We start from the raw sequence: 22,851 nt of genomic DNA, 5'->3' as shown, positions 1-22,851 counted from the left end.
TATGTGTAAAATCATTCTCTTTCTATTTCTTTTTATCATTTCTTTGTCTGAAAGCAGATAGCATTTTCCTTCATATGTCCTTTGTAATCAATTTAAGTATTTGCAAAAGTCAAAGCGACCTATTCTCTCAAAGTCGTTCGTAAAATAATATTGCTATTACTGTATTACTATATTCTCTTGGCTCTGCTCATTTTACTTATCATTATTTTGGGCACCTTATCCATGTTTTTCTAAAATCATTGAGCCCATCATTTCTTATAGTGTAGTAGTATTCCATCACATCATATACCACAACTTGCTCAGTCATTCCCCAGTTGGTGGGCATTCTTGCAATTTCCACTTCTTTGCTATCAGAAAGAAAGCTGCTATGAATACTTTAGAACATGTAGGTATAGGCTCTTTTCCTTTTTCTCTAATCATCTTTGGAAATAGTAGTGGTATTGCTGGGCCCAGGGGAATGTATATGCAATTTGGTATATGCAATTTAATATCTCTGGTCATAATTTTCAGATTGCTTTCCAAAATGGTTAGATCAGTTCACAGTTCCACGAACAGTGAATTAGTGTCCCAATTTTTCCATATTCCCTCTAAAATTTATTGCTTTTTCCTTCAGTCATTTTAGCCAGTCAAAGGTGTAAGATGATATTATTTTTAAACTTTAAATGCTATGTATTTAGTGCATATAGGTTCGATATTAATATTGCTTCATTGTGTATGGTACCTTTTATCAAAGTGTAGTTACCCTATTTATCTCTTTTAATTAAATCTTATTTTAGCTATAACTTTGTCCAAGATCAAAATTGCTATCCCTGCCTTTTTTTATCAGCTGAAGTGTAATAAATTTTATTCTAACCCTTCATTTTAACTCTGTGTGTTTCTTATTATTGAACATGTTGCTTATGAACAATATATTGTTGGATTTTGATTTCTTTAATGATTTCTTGTACTACAATATCCATTTTCTTTTTTTGATCATAACTTTCAGGTGGTCCTACAGTTTTTATATTGTCTCTTCCCCCATCTCTTCTCCAGAATAGTTGTTTTTCTCATGAGTTGTTTTAGATTCTCTTCTGTTTTTTCTAGTTTTATTATTTCTTGGTATCTTATAACATCATTCAGTTCCTCTTGCCCAATTCTAGTTTTCAAGGAGTTATTTTCTTAAGATTTTGGACCTCTTTTTGCAATTGTTTAACTTTCTTTTCATAATTTTCCTGGTTTGCTTTTATTTTTTTTTCTAATTTTTCCTTCGTCTTTCTTACTTGAGTTTTTAAATTCCTTTTAAGTTCTTTCAAGAACTCTTTTTGGCCTTGTCACCATTTGATACTACTCTTTGGGGTGGGAGTAGCTTTTTTTTAACCTCATTGTCTTCCTCTAAATATGAACCCAGATCTTCTTTTATACCATATTAGCTATCTATGGTCAAGTTGTTCTCCTTCTGCTGCTTACTTTTATTTTTATTTTGTTTTATTTATAGAAGCTTAATATTACAGTCAGGTTTTAATCCTGTGTTATAGGGAATGTTTGCCTAGGTTTCAAGTCGTCCTTATTGTTATTTTCTGAATTCTGTCCAGAGGCCCAAGCTTAGGCACTCCTCTCAACCCCCCTACCCCGCCCCCAAGCCACAGTTAGACCCCCCCCCAGCCACATTGTCCCAGAAATGTTCTTGCTCCTTGTAGTACCACACTCACTGGGTGTGAGCTTACACCTTCTTGCCCACAGCAGTCTAGAATCAAGTCTGGTCAGCGCTGCTAGGCTTGGTGACCAGAAATTGGAGTGGAAGGATCCTTCAGTCTTCCCCCACCCAACAGTCTGCTGTTCATTAGATGAAAATTTGTGAGGTGAAAATTCTTGCTTCTGTAAGTGAGATAAAAGGGTCCTTGAAATTTCTTAAGTCCTAGCCTGCTTTTCAAGATGCTGCTACCAGGACCTGCTCTTTTGATTAAGTGGTGTCAACCTGGAGGTGTTTATGTTTCATCTGTGCCAAACTTCAGCCCCTATAGTCTTTCCTGAGGTCCTCTCAAGTTGTTTTTGGAGGACAGCTGCTTTACTCTTTTATTTTTGCTGCTTTTCATTCATTTTGTGACAGTTTATGTCTTTTTGTGGAGGAAATATGGAGAGCCTGGAAATTTCTGACCTATTCCATCTTCCCAGAATGTAATCCCCTTATCTACTTCTAATGATGGTTTCTTAGAGTGATAGAACAAGTGTGAAGATAGTAATAGTTTCCTAATCACTTAGGTATTTTTAGTTCACTTTTGGGAAACAACATTCATCTTGGTTCTTCATATTGAGCTTTCTGTAATTTCCGCCATATAGCATTCTGTGACATTTCTAATATAACCAACCACTCTTGTTTCAATAATGCCTTGTCTTTAACTCTTTAGATATAGGAGTGTTTATGTTGGGATTACTTTATGTTTCTGTTAACATAATAAGCAGCTACTTACATGATTATAGTGAAATACGTTCCTATTGAGACATTATTTAATGTAATCCTTTCATTATCTTTTGCAGTTGGAGTAATAAGATGCCCAATATGCCGCCAGGAATGCAGACAGATAGATCTTGTTGACAATTACTTTGTGAAAGATACTTCTGAAGCACCTAGCAGCTCTGATGAAAAATCTGAACAGGTAGGCTAATTACTTTATTTCCTTTCCCCGTCATATTTTAACTGTGATGTTTAAAAAGTTTGAGAAACATAATTTCTGGGTAATTCAATCATTTTATTAATGAGGTTAGCATGTTTATTAATAAAGCAAAGGTCAGTGGTACTCTTGAATGCCAAAGACCCCTCGTAGTGGTAGGTTCAAAGTTTATATACCCTTGGAAGAATGGGTGTTCCTGAGGGTGGCAGTCAACTCTGATTTTTAACAGTTATTGAGAGAATGAATATTGCAATGAGGGGCTGGGCTATATTCTAATGAGGGTCTTGAAGTGTACATGACTTGGATCACCTAAGTCTTGGTCAAAGAGACTTAGCAATTTCCATATCATCTCTCTGATAGAAGAGAGAATCAACCTTTTCTGAGATCTGAGTAAATACAATGAGCAGGAATCCATCCATTAGCCTATACTTAGAATTTTTTTAAAATAATTATTTGTTTTCAGTTTTCTACAATCACTTCTATATATCTTAGAGATTTTTTCCCCCTCCTTCTCCCTCTGCCCTTCCCCTCCCTTCCCCCCTCCTTTTCCTTCCCACCCTGAGATAGTTTGAAATCTTACATAGGTTCTATACCTATATAGAATTTCTTTTACTCTCTTTGCGAAAGATTCCCCACATGGGTTGATTTCTGAATGAGGAAGTAGAAAAGGGAAAAATCCTTGGTCCTGATTCAATAATTAGTTATTAATACAAGAGAGAAATAGTCTTCTCTCAAACAAAAGGTAAAGATTGACTGTATTTGTGTCATATGTATCTAGTTTCATGAGCAAGAGCTTATAGTCTCTTAGAATTAAAGCTGTAAGAAAAGTCATTCAACATTGACAGATATTCAAAAAAGCAGAACCAAGAGAATGTTTTAATATCATAACAATTTATTAAAAGGAACAACTTAGGGACTCTGATCAGTGTATTGACCAACAGTGATTTCAGAGAAATAATGAGGAAAAAGCTGCTGCCTACCGCCTGACAGGTGAGATAATAAATAGACAGAATGAGACTAGTTTTTGGTCTTGGCAAATGTGAGAATTTGTGTTGCTTAATTCCTCATACTTGATATGAGGATCTTTTTTTACTTTTTTATTTTTTCCCAGAAGGGGTATAAAGATTTGAGGGAAAGAAAGCAAATCCGTGTTGATTGGAAAAAAAGATTAAATTCCATTAAAAAATAGTCAGTATATAATTAGCTCAAATTCCTGCTAAAATCCAAGGATCTAAATCATTAATTGATTTAGATTAAATTAAAGAGATTAAATTAAATTAAAGTGATTTCCTTTAAGCCACCCCTCTTCAACCCCCAATCCCTGGCCCCCAACTTTATGCTGGGGCATGATGAAGAGAACAAGATCTTTTTCTTAAGGTCACCATTTAGGGAACCTTAATCCCCAACAGCTCCACTCCCTTTAGAAATATGGCAAGGAAAGAGCTTCTCTGACTCAGCTGTCCTAGTACAGAACCACAGTACAATCATTCTGTCCACAAAAGTTGGTGGGTTGTAGGGGTCATATTTAATTTCTAGTGTGGGACTAAGGACAGGGTGCCAGGGCATGGCTGCCTCATCCAGAAGTATGGGAGTAAGCATAGCCTAGATGCAGTATAGAATTCCACTGGATAACTCAGTGGGCTTAACTTCTAGCTTCTCTGGTCCTATAGACCAGCATGACTCTAACTTCAGCAATTGTATAGCTAAAAAAGTTAAAAAGAAATGGCAAGGAGGGCTGCTTTTGCCAACTTTCCCTATAAAAGTGAGTGAAGAGAAGGAAATTCCTAATACTGTAAGGAAATACTATGGATTAAGAGATAAAATTCCATGAGAAAATAATTCTCCAAAAATTAGGAGTGGAAACTTAGAATAATGGATTGTAACCAAAGTAGTAATTAGGGGAAAATTTATATTTCTCAGTGCTTTTGTCAGTAAAATAGAGAAAGAGCAAATCATTGAATTGAACATGCAACTAAAAGTATCTAGCAAGAACAAATTTAAAATCTCCAATTAATTACTAAAATGGAAATCTTGAAAATAAAAGGAGAGATTAATAAAATTTGAAAGAAAACCATTGAACTAATAAATAAAACTAGGATCTGGTTTTATGAACAAACCAATAAAATAGATGAACCATTGGTTAATTTGAAGAGGAAATAGAATAATTAAATAACTTCTACATTAAGAGAAAGAAATTGACCAGGCCATCATTGAGCTCCATAAAAAAAGATCCCTAGGACCAGATGAATTCACAATTGAATTCTGGAGTAATAAAGAACGGTTTATTCCAGTGCTATATAAACTATTTGGAAAAATAAGCAAAGAATTCCTATCTAATTTCTTTTACGTGACACAAATGTGATGCTGATACCTGAACCTGGAAGAGCAAGAGCAGAGAAAGAAAAAATATAGAACAATTTTGCTAATCAATATTGATGGCAAAAATTTTAAATAAAATATTAGCAAAGCGATTACAGCAATATATCACACTCTGACAAAGTGGAATTTGTATTAGAAATGCAGGACTGGCTCAGTATTAGGAAAACTATTAATATCAATATAATTGACTATATCAATAACAGAGCCAACAGAAACAATAAGATTATCTCAATAGATGCGGAAAAAGCTTTTTGACAAAATGTAAAACTTATTCCTATTAGAAACACTAGAAAACAGGAATAAATGGAGCTTTCCTTAAGATGATAAGTAGTATCCAACTACCAATGATGGTTTTACTATCAGCAAGCATTATCTCTAATGGGAATAAACCACAAGCTTTCTAAGTAAAGATCAGGGGTGAAGCAGAGATGCTCACAATTGCTATTACTCAATATTGTACCAGGAATGCTAGCTGTAGCATCAAAAGAAGAAAAAGAAATGGAAGGAATTAGAATAAGCAGCACAGAAACAAAATTATTACTTTTTGCAGATGATATGATGGTATACTTAGAGAATCCTTGAGAATCAGTTAAAAACGTTGAAATAATTGACAATGTTAGCAAAATTGTAGGACATAAAATGAACCCACACAACTTCTCAGTATTTTCTATATACTACCAACAAAGTCTAGCAGGAAGAGAAAGAGAAATTTCATTTAAAATAACTGTACACACTATGAAATATTTGGGAGTCTATCTGCTAAGACAAATCCAGGAACTGTATGAATACAGTTACAAAACACTTCTCATATAAACTTCTCAGATGTAAACAATTGGACAGATATTAATTGATCATAGGTAGACCAAGACAGTAGGACAAAAATTAACATTTAGTGCCATACCATTAAGCCGCCAAAAAAAATAATAACAAAATTCATCTGGAAGAAGAAAAGGTCAAGAATATCAAAGAAATCAATGAAAAAAATTGTGAAGGAAGGTGGCCCAGCCATACCAGATCTCAAACTCTATTACAATAAAGTGTCATCAAGACAATCTGGTACTGATTAAGAAATAGAGTGATCATTAGTGGGATAAATTAGGTACACAATTCATGGTAGTAAATGACCATAGTATTGTAGTGTTTTGTAAACTCAAATTTCTAAGCTTTTGTGAAGAAGAACTCAACAAAAATTACTGGGAAACCTGGAAAGCAGTTTGGCAGAAACTCAGAATAAACCAATAACTCATGCTGTATATCAAGATAAGTTCTAAGTGAGCACATGATTTTGATATAAAGGGTAATACCATAAGCAAATTAGGGGGTCATGTAATAGTTTACTTATCAGGTCTATGGATTAGGGAAGAATTTATGAATAATAAGAGATGGAGACCATTTGGGATGTAAAGTTAATAATTTTGATTGCATGAAATTAAAAAGGTTTAGCAATAACAAAACCAGTACAGGAAAGCAGAAAGCTGGGAAATTTTTTTTATATCAGGTTTCTCAGATATTTCTCAAATACATAGCTAACCGAGTCAAATTTATAAGAATGCAAGTCAATTCCCCAACTGATAAATGGTCAAAGGATATGAACAGGCAGTTTTCAGAAGAAGAAATCAAAGAGCTATCTATCATCATGAGAAAAAATGCTCTGAATCAGTATTGATTAGAGAAATGCAAAGTGGAGCATGGACAAATCACTTGTTACATCTTTAGATCTCTACATTTTTCCAGGGCCTTCCGAAAAACCTTTGGCAGCCTGCAGGCGGCTTGATGGCCATATATTATAGAGGCTTGAATTACATAATGGCTAGACAAGTTGTGGTATATTGATTGTGATAGAATAGTATTGTGCTATAAGCAATGATGAGCAGGATTATTTCAGAAAAATCCTAAAAGACTTATATGAAATGATGCAGAATGAAGTGAGCAGAACCAGGAGAACATTGTACATAGTAACAGCAATATTGTATGATGATTAACTGTGAATGATTTAGCTAACTATTTCTCAGCAGTATAATGATCTAAGACAGTTCTGAAATACTTATGATGAAAAATGCTATCCATCTCCAGAGAAAGAACTGATGGAATCTGAATACAAATGGAAGCATACTTTTTTTTTTACTTTCTTAATTTTTCTTGGTTTTGTTTGGTCTATATTTTCTTTCACAACATGACAATATGGAAATATATTTTGCGTGACTGTGTATGTATAACCTATATCAAATTGCTTTGTCTTCTCAGTGAAGGGAGAAGGGTTGAACGGGGAAGAATTTGGAAGTCAAAACTTAAGAAAACAAATGTTAAACATTGTTTTTACATGTGTTTGGGAAAAAAATATTTTTTTAAAAAGAATCTTAGAGTAAAGAATGGAACAGCCACATTGATTCCAAGAATAGATACAAGAAACGAAAGAAGATTTGGAGCAGCAAGTAAACCAGTGTACTTGAATTAAAATTTTAGGAAAACTTGTAAGTTAAATAGCATAAAGTAGCATTTGGAACGCTATGCTCAAAAAATGAACACCTTAAAAGATAGAATGGAACATCTGGAACTCCATGTTCATCAATGAAACGTTATAAAAATTAGGTTTAAAAAAGTCAAAATTAGAAGATCATATAAGCAGTTATACAATTTTGATAAAAATCTGCCAACCTGAAAGCAGATTGAGAAGAGAGAGTTTAAGGTTCATGGGCTCACTGGAAACCATGATAAAACAAAAAACCTAGATATTTTAGTATAAGAAATTTTTAAAAATAACCCTGAGATACTAAAACCAGATAGCAAAGTCAGAACCATGGATTCACAAGTCACTGACTGAATGAAACTGCGAATTTAAAATACCTAAGATGGCCAAATTTAAGAGCTCACAGGTCTAAAGGGACCATAATAAAAGAGATCAAGAGAGCAAATAAATTAACAAAAGACTGTGCTGCTCGTAAGTGAAAACAAAGTAAAGCTTAGAATATGAAATGTCAAAATGCTAAAGAAATAGATCCTAGAGGGAAAAAAAAACCTTATTCTACAAAGCTGTCCCTGAACCTATAGGGAAAGGAAATGAAGCTTTAGTACAAACAGTGACTTCCAAGTATTCTTGTTGAAAAAACCAGAGGTGAGTCAGATATTTGAAAGTCAGGAGATGGGTGAAATCTAGAAAGTAAGCGTGTTAGCAGCTTGAAAGATCTCAGTATCAATTAAGTGTTGACAATCTAACAATGCTCTTCTTTTCTCTGCTCAGCTCTTCTTCCTTCCCTGGTAAGGAGACCTCCTCACCTCATAGTATATTGAGAAAGTCCATTCAACTTTAAGTCTGTTTTTTCCCCTATTTATCATTTCAGAATAATCTTTCAGAAGTAGATTGTGAAGGTCTTCAAAGTGAGTGAAGTTAACATCCTTTTATATCCTCTTCTAACTTTGCCCTTTGAAAATTAGTTTTTCTGTTTGCTAAGGCCAACTCATACGCTTGTATTGATCTCAGTGACTTCTTGCTTCTCTGAAGGATTGCTGCCACAATCATGATATCTTTCTAATATTTAATCTCTCTTTTTCTTCTGGCTCATTCCCTGCTGCTTGCAAGCACATCTCTCTTCCTTTATAGCCTCAATTGACCCTCCACCTTGGAAAGTTATTATCCTTTATCTCCTTCCTTTCACAGTCAGTAGCTATCTACATCTATTGCCTCCACTTCCACTCCTCTCACTTCTTAATCCCTTGACATCTGGCTTCCAAATTTATCATTCATTTGGAGATGCCCAGCCCAAAGATACTAATCATTTCTTTTTCTTGAAAAATAATTCTTACTACCTTTTGCTTTTTATATCATTTGCATTTCTCAGTGTATCCCAATCCCCACATCTTCCCAGAGTTGTCCTTTATAATAATAAAGAAGAAAAAAACAACTCAGCAAAACTAATGAGTACATTGAAACAGTCTGGCATTACATGCAGTGCTCCATCCATACTCAGATTCCTCCAACGTTGACAAAGAAGCAGAGGAGTGACTTTTTTTTATCTTTTCTTCAGGGCCAGTCTTGATCATTATAATATTACATCATTCAACTTTGGGTTTTTTTTTTGTTCTTTCCATTTACATTATTGTAATCATTGTGTATATATTGTTTTCCTTTTTATTCTTCACTCTGCATCAGTTTCCACTATACCAACACAGTATTATTTCATTATGTTCATGTACCACAATTTGTTGAGCCATTCCCCAACTGATGGGCTTTTACCTTTTTTTTTTGGTAGCATTTCTTTTGTTACTACTGTTAAAAACATTCTTGACAGAGAAAAAGGTATCAAGGAAATTTCATTACAGCAAAGTTCAGAGGAATTGAACTGTGTAGCCAAAGCTGACTCTACCCTCTTCTGGAGGAGGGAGTGAGTACCTTTCTATGTTCATTCCTCCTGAATGAATAGGTAGCTTCCAAGTAAGGCTACAAGAAGACTACAGTTTGTTCAGGCTAATGTAAGCTCTTTATACTCTTCCAGGCTTGAACTTCATACTGCACTATCTATTGGTCAGGTGAGGCCTTCTGATCATGGCACTTTATGTTCTTTTCTCTGATAGGCTTTCCCTTAAACAGCTCGTCAAGCCTGCGCACAAGTTTCTGACCTTTAATCTGACCGTGGTAGGTTGCAACTGATCACTTAAAGCTATGAAAACAACTTTTTCCTTGCTGCCCACACTACAAAAAGTACTCGCATAAAAAAATTGGATGTAATTCGATCTTTTTTTCTACCTTTAGTGTTATTTGGTTGAGGCGTTCAACTGATGGATACCTGTTCTTTTTTATTTGTAATATGCCGTTTTGATAGGTCTTATATTCATTTGGTGTTTGTCTTGTAAGGGTTTAGTCCTAACCTGACAGTCTTCTTTAATGCTGTATCCTTTCCTCTGATAAAACCTCCAATTTATTCTCTGTGTATTTTTTATTTAACTGTTCTGACTGGATTTAAATTTATGTTGCATAGTCTCAGTTGACCCCTCGCCACTGTTGAGCGTCCTTCTGATGAGATTCAAATGGACTGGTCAATGAGAAGCCCATTATCTCACATACCACTTAAAGCCACTATAGGACACAATGAGATTCTAGTGGCTTGGTCAATAAGTACAATGACCAAAACTAACTGGGGCCTCTATGCCCTGGGCAAATAAGCTGAACAACGGAATAATGATGTGCCTATATGTATACATACATATATGTATGCAAAACTCTGAACTAACCCTGACACCCCTTCCCTGTGTGTCTTTCTACCTTTCTGTCCCTGATTACCTGATCTCCCTGCTCACAGCAGGTTTTCCTTTGTAAGAATCTCTAGCTCTAGCCTTTCCTAGCATCTCCCTTACTGGGTATCTTCCTTAAATGTGGGTCTACCATGGGGACCCCCCTCTAGGAAGTTGTCCCCACCTTAAGATTGGGTCTCCCTTAAACTGTGTTTTCCTTAAGCGGGTGGAGGAGCTTGCTTGGTATGTTGTATTACCCAGAATAAATGCCTTTACTTGATTTGGAGATAGCCTGAGTGAATTGTTTTGAGATGACCTTGCACCCCAATATTTTAGGGTGCCCCTGAACCTTACCATTTCTGTACTTCCCTTGTGAACTCAGTATCTCATTCTCTGCAGTGGCATTTCCAGACCTTTTTCATCCTTCTTCAAATTTTTTCTAATTCTCCCCCCCCCGGTTCTCTCAACTGAGAATCTTGCCTCATATTTTACAGAAAAAATTAAGGACAAAATGAAGGCCGTTGGCCATGAACTCCCTCTTCTCCCCTCTTCCTTACCTCCTGTCACACAAGTGCCTTCTGCCACTCTCTCTTCCCTTGCCTCCAGCCACATGATGAAGTGGCTCCATTCCTTACCAAAGCTAAGCCTTCTTCTTGTTCAAGTGATCCCATGTACCCTGTCTCCTCCAGCAGATTGTCCATGCTGTCATCCCCACTCTAACTTATTTTCAGTCTTTCCCTCTGTGCTGGTTCATTTCTTACTGCCTATAAATATACCCATGACTTCCCATCTTGAAAAAATTCTTCACTCAATCCTTCCATCCCCTCCTCAAAAAGGTTGTCTATAATAGGTGATTCTACTTTCTCTCCTCTCATTTTGTTCTTCACCCCTTACAATCCAGCTTCTGACCTGCTCTCTACAAAACTACTAATGATCTCACCCTTACTGGCAGGTGCTCTGCCCAAAGGCAACGTAAATTTTTAATCTCTAAAACTTCTTTTCTTAGCCCTACTCCATCATTGTTTGGGCCCTGATTGGCTCAGAAGGAATGCAATTAGCAATTGTTTATGTTTTGGCCAGATGCACTGAAAGTCTTCCCCTCCCAAATCTTTTTTTTTTTTTTTAGACCATTCTTTTATTTTTTTAAAAGTATTTTATAATTTATTTAATTTTAGTTTTCAGCATTCACTTCTGTAAGATTTTGAGTTTCAGATTTTCTCCCTCTCCCCCCGCCCCAAAATGGCATGCAATCTGATATAAACTCTACTTATACATTCACATTAAACATATTTTCATCTTAGGCATGATGTAAAGAAGAATTAGAATAGGAGGAACCACAAGAAAGAAGAAACCAAATAACAAAAGAAAAGGAGAGCAAATAGTTTGCTTCCATCTGCATTCAGACTCCAAAGTTCTTTCTCTAAATATGGATAGCATTTTCCATCATGAATCCTTTGGAGTTGTCTTAGATCCTTGCATTGCTGAAAAGATCTAAGTCTTATTGCAGTCAGTCATCTTACTATGTGGCTATTACTTGTTGACCTGAAAACTTGGTTATAGAAAAGGCAACAGGCTAAATGCATACATTTTATGATTTAATTAATTAATCAATTCCCTATTAAAGAAAACGGTAACATAATGCATTACGGAGCCAGAAATGTTCTGGCTGCCGATACAAAGCATTGGGCAGCCTTAAATCTGTTTTAGGACAAAGAAGTGTTCTGTGTCCTTCAGATTTGTGGTCTCCGTAAGTGATTAACTAGGCCATTAGAAAGGAATTTCTTAATTGCATAGGTTGTAAATACAGTAAGATAACAGAGTTTGACAAAGTTTCACATAGAAATTACGACCCAAGGTGTCTGTGTTTTCTTTACCATTAACATGCCATAACATAGTATATGTCTACAAATATTAAGATATGGAAAATGTCCCATTATTCAAGATAGTGTCTTAGGTTAAAGGTCTCTTAAGGAATGTTAAGTCAGCCCTGACTAGCTTTTGTTGACATAGGAAGAGGCTTTCTCTGAGTTTGCTTCAGAGAGAACAAAGAGATTATTCCAAAATTTTATATTAAACATTATCATACTCTATACAGTGTTCTCCTGGTTCTGCTCATTTCACTCAGCATCAGTTCATATAAGTCTTTCCAGGTTTTTCTAAAGTTTGCCTGCTTATCATCACAATAGTATTCCATTACACTCATCTACTACAACTTGTTCAGCCATTCCCCAGTTGATGGACAACCCTTCAATTTCTAATTCTTGGCCACCACAAAAAGAACTGCTATAAATATTTTTGTATATGTAGGTCCTTTTCCCATTTTTATGATGTCTTTGGGATGCAGACCTAGTGGTATTGCTGGGTCAAAGAGTATGCACAGTTTTATAGCCCTTTGGGCATAGTTCCAAATTGCTCTCCAGAATGGTTAGATCAGTTCCCAACTCTATCAATAATGCATTAGTTTCAATTTTCCCATATCTTCTCCAACATTTATAATTTTCCTGTTTTGTCATGTTAGCCAGTCTGGTAGATGTGGGGTGGTACCTCATCTTGTTTTGATTTGCGTTTCTCTAATCTATAGTGTGAAGGGATATTGTTTTTGCTTTTGTTTTGCTTCCACAAATGTTCTTGAAAAATAGTAAAACTCCGAGGCTGATGGGAGCTTGTGATAAGATAAGCATGCAAAACCTGTTTTTCTAGGATGGTGGTGAAGCCCATCTTGGCCTCAGGAGAAAACTAGAAGGGTAGGGATGTGACACACAGCTCCAACTCTAGAGGTTATGCCTAGTCACAAGTATCCTCACTACCATGCCTACATAATCTGCATAAGGAGGGATTATAGGGAAATAAAGTGAGGAATGTGAGAAATTTGAACTAACCCTAACTCTAACTGGATGGACCAAACTGTATAACCTCATTCCTGCTACTGTATCAGAGAGAGAGAGAGAGAGAGAGAGAGAGTGTGTGTGTGTGTGTGTCCCTAGGAAGCACCACCCCTGCTTCCTCTGGAGAAGAGTAAAAATAAACATCTTCTACTGCCTGCTCTGTCTCTGATTTCTTTCAGTGAGAATGTGTCTATCACATGGATGTTTCTAAGGGCTTCGCTACCAGGGAAGCACTGGATGGCAGAAGCTAGTCTGGGCTAACTCCCTGACCCTGGCTGGGGAGTCCTCTGATCCCCACAGCTGTGTTTCTCATAATTGTGATTTAGAAGGTTTTTTCATATGACTAGATAACTTTAATTTCCTCCTTAAAGAGGCCATTCTTTACCTCATTTCTTATTAAGCCTTCAAACTTGAAGGGAATTTTTTATTTTTTAAGGGGCCATCCCTTGAGTAACTACTTAAAGAGGCCTCTTCATTGAATGGGTATATCTCACTCAAAGTGAGAATCTGATAAGACCTTAGCCTAAAATGTCCAGGGTCGCCCTTTGCATCCAGGGCTATTTCCAGTCCTCCTGATGAATATCTGGCCTCTGAACCCAGATGGCTCTGGAGGAGAAAGTGAGGGTGGTGACCTTGCACAGCCTTTCCATACTCAAATCAATGTCAACTGCAAGTCATGTCATCATCTCCCTGATGTCATGGTCCTCTTTCAGAAGGAAGGACAAACATAATACTAATCCTTAATGCCTAAATGAAAAGGCATTTCCATAGTGAAACTGAGACCTGTTAAAGACCTTACCTTGAAAAGGCCAGGGTTCTCCACTGCATCCTGGGCCATCTCCAGCTGTCCTGATCTATATCTAGTCTCTGGACTCAGGTGGCTCTGGAGGTAAAAGAGAAACTGGCAGCTTTGCACCAAATCCAGTTCACTTGCATGTCATGGCATCATGTCTCTGATGTCATGGTCGTCTTTGAGAATGTGAAGGACAAACAGCAACAGCAATCAGTGACCTCTTAATTGACAAATCCAGTGGCCTTTTTCTTGGTCTAAATTCTCATTGACCCCTTTTCAGCTTTTGATACTGTTAATCACACTCTCCTTCTGGATACTCTCTTCTAAGTTTCTGGGATACTGCTCTTGCCTACCTATCTGATTGCCCCATCTCTGTCTCATTTGCTTGATCCTCTTCCTGATCATGGCCTCTTACATGGCCACCTACATGTGGTTTGGGGGTGCTGGGAACCCTAAAATGTCAGTATACCGGGGTCTGCCTGGAAAGAATTCAAGCACTCAAGCTTTCTTTCGGTCAGAGTGGCAAGGTTTATTCTAGCAGTTAGGGAATCTGCTTCTCGATGGGTGAGATTGATAATTATATACAAAAAAAGCCAGTGAGAAGATTTGCATAGAATTAAGAAGCAGTAAATAGCCTGGGGTGGCCTAGGTTGGGCAGTTAAAGGAGTTAAGTCTTCTGGGCTGGGTTGGAGAGCCACCAGTGAAAGGACTATTGGGTATCTAAGTGGGCTGGACTGAGCTGGGCCAAATGCCATGTACTGGGTTGTAGGGGAAAATTCAGGGACTGGGCTGCAGAAATGTATGGGAAAATTCAGGGTCCAGGTCCCATCACCTCATCAGGTATCTCTCATGGTCCTGTCCTGGACCCTCTTTTCTATTCCCTTTATGCTGCTGTACTTGGTGATTTCATCTCTATGCTGATGATTCTCAAATCTACCTATCCTACCCCTAAATTCTTTGTTGACCTCCAATCTTGTATCTTTAATTGCATTTCAGACAAGGTGAACTGAATGTCCAGTAGAAAGCTTGAACTCATTTTCCACCTCTCCCCCAACCCTCCCCTTACCATCCCCCTACCATCTCCTTATTACTGTAGAGGGCAGCTTCACCTTCCCATTCTTCAGGCTTGCAACCTGGGATTCATCCTGGATTCCCCAGTATTTCTCATCCACCCATCCCCAGAATCTGATCTATTGCCAAGGCCTGTTGATTTCACCCTGGCACCATCTCTCAAATACACTACCTTCTCTCCTCTAACATCTGCCATCACTCTAGTATAAGCTTTTATCACTTTATGCCTGTATCACTTCAATTGCCTACTGGTACATCTGTCTGCCTCAAGTCTCTCCTCACTCCAATCCATTCTTTATTTAGCCATCAAAGTGATTTTCTTAAAACTCAGATCTGATCATATCACTTTCCTGTCCCCTAATCAATAAACTTTAACAGCTTCCTATTGCCTCCTAGATCAAATACTACATCATCTGTTTGGCATTCAAAGTCCTTCCTAACCTACCCCTCTCCTTCATTTACTTCCTTTCCAATCTTCTTACACCTTGTTCCCCAGCAAGAACTCTTTGATCTGGAGACACTGGCCTCCTGGCTGTTCCACAAACAAGCCACCATCTCTTTGCTCCTGGCATTTTCTCTGCCTATCCCCTTTTCCTGGAACTTTCTCTCTGCTCTGCTTTGACTACTGACTTGTTTTAAGTATTAAAGTTTCCTCTAAGTCCTAATTAATATTTCCTGTTCTACAGGAAGTCTTCCCCATCCTTCTTAACTCTAGTGTCTTTTTTCTATTAATTTTCTCTTTTTAATGTTGCATTGTAGCTGGCTTTGTATATATCTTTGCATGTTGTCTTCCCCATTAAATTGTAAGCTTCTTGAGGGCAGGGACTATCTTTTCCCTCCTTTTGTATCCCCAGGGCCTGGCACATAGACACTTAATAATCACTCCAATAATGATCATTCCCTTTTTTTGTATATAATTGGCACATTTATGTCCTTAATAAGTGTTTGTTGTTGAATTGGTGCTGTTTGTTTTTTTCTGGGTCTTATGAAAATCTGTTCCAGTGATTAATTTTTTCCATTTTTTAACCACTGCTGAATATTTTTGATGATTGCTTCTCTGTAATATAGTTTGAGATCTAGGAATTCCTTTTTTTGTCTTTTTCTAGTCTTATTTAATATTTTTCCCAGTTGCACATAAAAGCAATGTTAATGCTTTTTTCCACCACATTTTGAATTCAAAATTCTCTCCCTACCTCCACTCTTCCTCTTCCCCCATTGAGAAGGCTAGCATTTTGATTTAGGTAATATATGTATTCTCATGCAAGTGTACCTGTGTAGTCCATGTAAGTCATTCTGTGAAAGAAAACACAGGCAAAAACCAACAAGAAAAATAAAGAAAGTAAAGAAAATGTATCTTTGATCTGCATTCAGACTGTACTAGTTGTTTCTCTGGAGATGAACAGCATCTTTCATCAGAAGTACTGCAGAATTGTCTTGGACCATTGTATTGCTGAGAATAGCTAAGTTACTCAGAGTAGATCATCATGCAGTATTGCTGTTACTCAGCACAATACTCTCCTGGTTTTGCTCATTTCTCTTTGTATCAGTTCATGTAAATCTTTCCAGGTTTTTCTGAGAGCATCCTTCTCATTCTGTCATTTATTTTTATTTTTTAGCATTCATTTCCATAAGAATTTGAGTTTCATATTTTCTCCAACTCCCCATCTTCCCCCCTCCTCCCTCTCCAAGATGTCATGCAATCTGATATACACTCTATATATACTTTCATGTTAAACATATTTTCATATTAGTCATCTTATAAAGAAGAATTACAACCAGTGAGAGAACCATGAGAAAGAAGAAACAGCAAAACAAAATAGTATGCTTCAATCTACATTCAGACTCCATAGTTCTTTCTCTGGATGTGGATCGCATTTTCCATCTTGAATCTTTTGGAGTTGTCTTAGATCCTTGCATTGCTGAGAAGAGCTAAGTCTATTAAAGTTAGTTATCATATAATGTGATTGTTACTGTGTACAGTGTTCTCCTGGTTCTGTATACTTCATTCAGCATCGGTTCATATAAGCCTGTTCAGGTTTTTCTGAAGTCTGCCTGTTCATCATTTCTTGTAGCGCAGGAGTATGTTACATTCATATATCACAAGTGCTTACCATTTCCTAAAGCACAGTAGTATTCCATCACAGTTAAATACAACAACTTGTTCAACTATTCCCCAGTTGATGGGCATCCCTTCAGTTTCCACTTCTTTGCCACCGCTAAAAGAGCTGCTATAAATATTTCCATACGCACAGGTCAGAAGGTATACATCGTTTTGTAACCCTATGAGCATAATTCCAAATTTTTCCCCAGAATGTTTGAATCAATATACACCTTTACCATTACTGTTTTAATTTTCCCATACCCTTTCCAACATTTGTAGTTTTCCTTTTCTTACATATTAGCCAATCTTGACAAGTGTGAGATATAGTAGCTTAGAGTTGTTTCAATTTGCATTTCTCTCATTGGTAGTGATTTACATAATTTTTTTCATGTTAACCATAGATACCTCTGATTTCTTTGTCTGAAAACTTCCTGTTCATATCTTTTGACCATTTATCAGTTGAGGAATGACTCATTTCTATATATTTGACTTGGTTTTCTGTATGTCTGAGAAATGAAGTTTTTATCAGAGAAACTCTCTGTAAAAAATTTTTTTTCACAGTAGTGATTTCCAACTATGTATATTCCTCCATCCTGTTTTCCCTATTTACTCTTTTCTCTTTCTACTTTTACCCTTTATTCTCAAGTGTTTTAATTCTGACTTTTATCTCTCCCAAACTTCTCTCCCTTTTCTGCCAAGCCCTTCAGTCCCTTAATGTAGAAGCTGCCATATCCTGTATCATCCTGATTGTATTTGCACAATTTTCAAATTGTTTCTTTCTAGCTGCTTGCAATATTTTCTTCTTGACCTGAGATCTCTTGAAATTTGGCTACAATAGTCATAGGAGTTTCTCTTTTTGTGTCTCTTTCAGGCAGTGATCAGTGGATTCTTTCCATTTTTTTTTTGCCCTCTGGTTCTAGGATATCAGGGCAGTTTTCCTTGGTAATTTCATGAAAGATGATATCTAGGCTCTTTTTTTGATCATAGCTTTCAGGTGGTCCCATAATTTTAAAATTGTCTCTCTTGAATCTATTTTCCAGGTCAGTTGTTTTTCCAATGAGATACTTCACATTATCTTCCATTTTTTCATTCTTTTGGTTTTGTTTTGTAATTTCTTGATTTCTCATAAAGTCTTGAGCTTCCATCTTCTCCATTCCCATTTTTAAAGAACATTTTGTTCAATGAGCTTTTGAACCTCCTTTTCCATTTGGCTAATTCTGCTTTTTAAAGCCGCCTTCTCCTCATTGGCTTTCTGGACCTCTTTTTCCAATTGAGTTAGCCTATTTTTAAAGGTGTTATTTTCTTCAGCATTTTTTTGGGTCTCCTTTAGCAAGCTGCTGTTGACTCACTTCTCATGGTTTTCTTGAATCACTCCCATTTCTCTTCCCAGTTTTTCCTCCACCTCTCTTACTTAATTTTCAAAATCCTTTTGGAGTTCTTCCATGGCCTGAGACCATTGCATATTTATTTTGGAGGTCTCTGATGGTAAGCATTGTTCTTCCTCATTGGAAAGGATGGAAGAAAATTCCTTTTACCAAGAAAGTAACCTTCTATAGTCTTATTTTTTTCCCCTTTTTTGGGCGTTTTCTCAGCCAGTTATTTGACTTTTGAGTCCTTTGTCAAGAGGAGGGTATACTCTGGGGACCTGTAAGTTCTCAGTTCCTCCAAGGTGGCACAATCAAGGGAGACGAATTTACTTCTCTCCTGACATACTGGTCTGGGAGCAACCAAAAACTTTTCTGCCTAGAATCTGCAAGAAGTAGAATTCCCACTCTACAACAACCTCCAGCTTGGCCACACCCCAGGACTGTGCTCAGGGCTGAGATTCAGGTCAGCTGCTCAATTCCCCCAGGGGCTTTAGGCTGAGGCCTCCACAGTTGAACACTGCTGCTGCCGCCTCCACCCCTGCAGCTGTTCCTGCTGCTTCCTCTGCCTCCACCCCCTGGAGTTGGGGCTAGGGCAGGACCCTGCTCCCTTCTCGCCCAGTTGAAAAAGCCTTCCACTGACCTTTGAAGTTGTCTTTAGCGTTTGTGGGTTTAGGAATCTGAGAACCCTCTGCTACTGCTGGAGTTTCCGCCTCGGAGGCCTGTTCCTGTTCTGTTCCTCCCAGTGCCAGACAGCCAAGGCCAGGCTGTGCTTCACTTCGTGCGGTAGACCTTTCCTGTCAGCCTCCCAGGAAATCTCTTTCACTCTGTTGTTCTGTGGCTTCTGCTGCTCTAGAATTTGTTGAGAGTCATTTTTTACAGGTATTTTAGGGGCTGTAGGGGAAAAGCTAGTGTATGTATGTCTTTCTATTCTACCATTTTGGCTCCACCCCCTCTATGCTTCTTTTGCATCTTGTATTGAAAGTCAGATTTTCTATTCAGCTCTGTTCTTTTCATCAGGAATGTTGGAAAATCTTCTATTTCAATGAATGTCCATTCTCCCCTCTCCCTTCAAAGAATTTTACTTAGTTTTGCTGGATAGGTGCTTCTTGGTTATAATCTAGATCTTTTGAGCTCCGGAATATCAAATTCCAAGTCCTCTGATTCTTTAATGTAGAAGCTGTTAAGTCTTGTGTTATTCTGATTGTGGTCCCATGGTATTTGAATTGTTTTTGGCTGCATGTCAGTATTTTCTCCTTGATCTGCAAGGTCTGTAATTTGGCTATAGTATTTTCTGGGGATTTTCGTTTGGGACTCTTTTTTAGGAGGTGATTGGTGGTTTCTTTCAATTTCTATTTTACCCTCTGGTTATTGCATATTAGAACAGTTTTCCTTGATAATTTTTTTTCTTCAAAAAAATTTTATTTTCCTTAATTAATTAATTTGATTTCAGTTTTCTGCATTTGCTTCCACAATATTTTGAGTTCCAGATTTTCTCCCAGTCTCTCCCCTCTCCCCACCCTAAGACTATGTGCATTCTGATTACCCCTTCCTCCCATCTGCCCTCTATTGTACTGCGCCCCCCTCCCCCCATCCCCTTCTCTTATCCCCTTCCCCTTCCATTTTCCTGTAGGGTAAGATAGATTTCCATACCTCATTGCCTGTGTGGCTTATTTCCCAGTTGCATGTAAAAACAATTTTTAACATTTGTTTTAAAGTTCTGAGTTTTTGAGTTCTAAATTCTCTCCCTTCCTACCTCCCTACCCTCCCTCATTGAGAAGGCAAGCAATTCAATATAGCATATACATTTTTAGTCATTCAAAACACTTTCATAATACTCATCTTGTAAAAGACTAACTATATTTCCGTGCATCCTATCATTCCCCCCCTTTTCCTCCTCAAAGGTGTTTGTTTTTGATTACTCCCCTCCCTTACCTCATCCCCCACTCACACTCTTATTCCTTTCCCCCCACTTTCCTGTAGGGTAAGATAGATTTCCATACCCAAATGAGTGTGTATATTTTATTACCTCCTTATCCAGTGAGAGCAAGGCTCACTCATTTCCTCTCACCTTCTCTTCTGCTCCACTATAAAAACTTTTTCTTGCCTCTTACGTGAGATAATTTACTCCATTCTGTCTCTCACTTTCTCCTTTTCCCAGAATATTCCTCTCTTTCACTCCTTAATTTTATTTTTTACATATCATCTCTTCATATTCAACTCAGACTGTGACCTCTGTCTTTATGTATTCCCTTCAGCTACCCTAATAATAAGAGAAGTCTTATGAGTTAAAAATATCTATTTTCCATACAGGGATGTAAATCGTTCAACTTTAAATTCTGTATGATGATCTTTTCCTGTTTACCTTTTCATGCTTCTTTTGAGTCTTGAATTTGAAAGTCAGATTTTCTCTTTAGCTCTTGTTTTTTCTCATTTCTCTGTCACTGAATGTCAGTTTTGCCCCTCATCATACTCAGTTTTTCTGTATAGGTACTTCTTGGTTGTAATCCTAGGTCTTTTTCCATCCGGAATATCATATTCCTAGCCCTCTGATTCTTTAATGTCGAAGCTGCTAAGTCTTACATTATCCTCATTGTTTTTCTACAATACTTGAATTGTTTCTTTCTGACTGCTTCCAATATTTTACCTGGGAATTCAGGAATTTGTTTACAATATTCCTGGGAGTTTTCCTTTTGGGATCTCTTTGAAGAGAAAATTGGTAGATTCTTTCAGTCTCTATTTTACCCTCTGGTTCTATCTATCAGGGTAGTTTTCCTTGATGATTTTTTGAAGGATGATGTTTAGGATCTTTTCTCATCATGGTTTTCAGGTAGAACAATAATTTTCAAATTCTCTCTCCTGGATCTATTTTCCAGGTCAGTTGTTTTTCCAATGAGATGTTTCACATTGTCTTCTGTTTTTTCATTCTTTTGGTTTGGTTTTGTAATTTCTTGATTTCTCATAAAGTCATTAGCTTCCATTTGCTCCATTCTAATTTTTAAGGAATTATTTTCTTCAGTGATCTTTTGGACTTCCTTTTTAATTTTTCCAATTTAGCTCTTTGTAGCATTCTTCTCCTTGTTGACTTTTCTTGGACCTCTTTTACCATTTGGTCTAGTCTGTTTTTTAAGATGTTATTTTCTTCAGTAGTTCAGGAAGAGGTCTCCTTTAGCAAAGCATTGACTTGTTTTTCATGATTTTTCTTTTTGCGTGAGTCTTATTTTTCTTTCTAATTTTTCCTCTATTTTTCTTACTTGATTTTCAAAATCCTTTTTGAGCTGTTCCATTGCCTGAAGCCAGTTCATATTTTTCTTGGAGACCTTGGGTGTAGGACCTTTGATTTTGTTGTCTTCTGAGTGTATATTTTGATCTTCCTTGTTACCAAAATAATTTTCTATAGTCTGATATTTTTTTCCCCACAGTTTGTTCATTTTCCCAGCCAATTGTTTTACTTTTTAACTTTTAAAGTAGGCCTCTGCTTCCATTGTGGAGGGTGTACTTTCCCAAACTTCATGGGTTTTATTTGGCTGTTTTCAGAGATACTTCTAGGGATGTGTAAGTTTTCAGTTCTTCTCAGGGGGCATGATGTAAGGAGAGGTGTTTACTCCTCTCCTGTCTTCTGCTCTGGTCAGTCAGTGACCACAATTACTATTTTCTTCCCTAGTACTGTGAGGAGGGTTTCCTCTCCACTGTTGCCACAAGCTCTGCTATGCCAGTGTTTCTTCTCACCCCAGGACTACCACCCAGAATTTCAACCCAGGTCTAACTATGAGCAAAGCAACAGAGTCCTGCCTCAGTGTCAGCAGAGACCACTGTAATCTCTGTGTGATCAGTTGATTCCCTTATTGTCTATGAGCTGAGAGCTCCAGAAGTAGCCATGGCCACTGCCCTAGGGATGTGCTGACTCTGTACTGCGCTCCTCTTTTACTGAAGCCAGATAGACCTTTCCTACTGACCTTCTCACTTGTCTTTTGATGTTTGTGGGTTGAGAAGTCTGTAAAACACCACAATTGCCAACGAGGTCTGCTCTGGTTTCTCTTAGGCCTAGTCTGTGTTGGTGTGGCTTGTGCTAAACTGTATTCCTCTCCCAGCCCAGTGTAATAGGCCTTGCTTGTTGACCTTCCAGGGTGTCTTGGACTGGAAATTTGTTTTGCTTTGTCTTTTTGTGGGTTCTGCTGCTCTAGAATTTGTTTAGAGTAATTTTCTACAGGCCTTTGGGTGAGCTTGGGGGTGATCGCAGGCAAGTCTCTGTCTTTATCCTGCCATCTTGGCTTTGTCTCCCAGATAATATCTTAAGATGAGATATCTGGACTTTTTATTTGCTCATGACTTTCAGGTAGTCTGGTGATTCTTATGTTATGTCTTCTTTCCATTTTCCAGGTCA

The 22,851-nt window shown here is 37.4% G+C and overlaps 1 protein-coding gene across 2 annotated transcripts in view; it reads left to right on the top strand.

Annotated features, from left to right (window-relative positions):
• TRIM33 (tripartite motif containing 33) overlaps positions 1–22,851 on the top strand; it is a 167,202-nt gene that overhangs the window by 65,683 nt on the left and 78,668 nt on the right. For both annotated transcript variants that reach the window (XM_072644420.1, XM_072644419.1), the window contains exon 2: positions 2,515–2,633. In XM_072644420.1, the coding sequence (XP_072500521.1) occupies positions 2,515–2,633 (119 nt within the window). The remainder of the gene's footprint in view (positions 1–2,514; positions 2,634–22,851) is intronic.

This window comes from Notamacropus eugenii, chromosome 2 (genome assembly GCF_028372415.1).
Source record: "Notamacropus eugenii isolate mMacEug1 chromosome 2, mMacEug1.pri_v2, whole genome shotgun sequence".
NCBI classification, from domain to species: domain Eukaryota; kingdom Metazoa; phylum Chordata; class Mammalia; order Diprotodontia; family Macropodidae; genus Notamacropus; species Notamacropus eugenii.
This window is presented reverse-complemented; position numbering and strand designations above follow the sequence as displayed.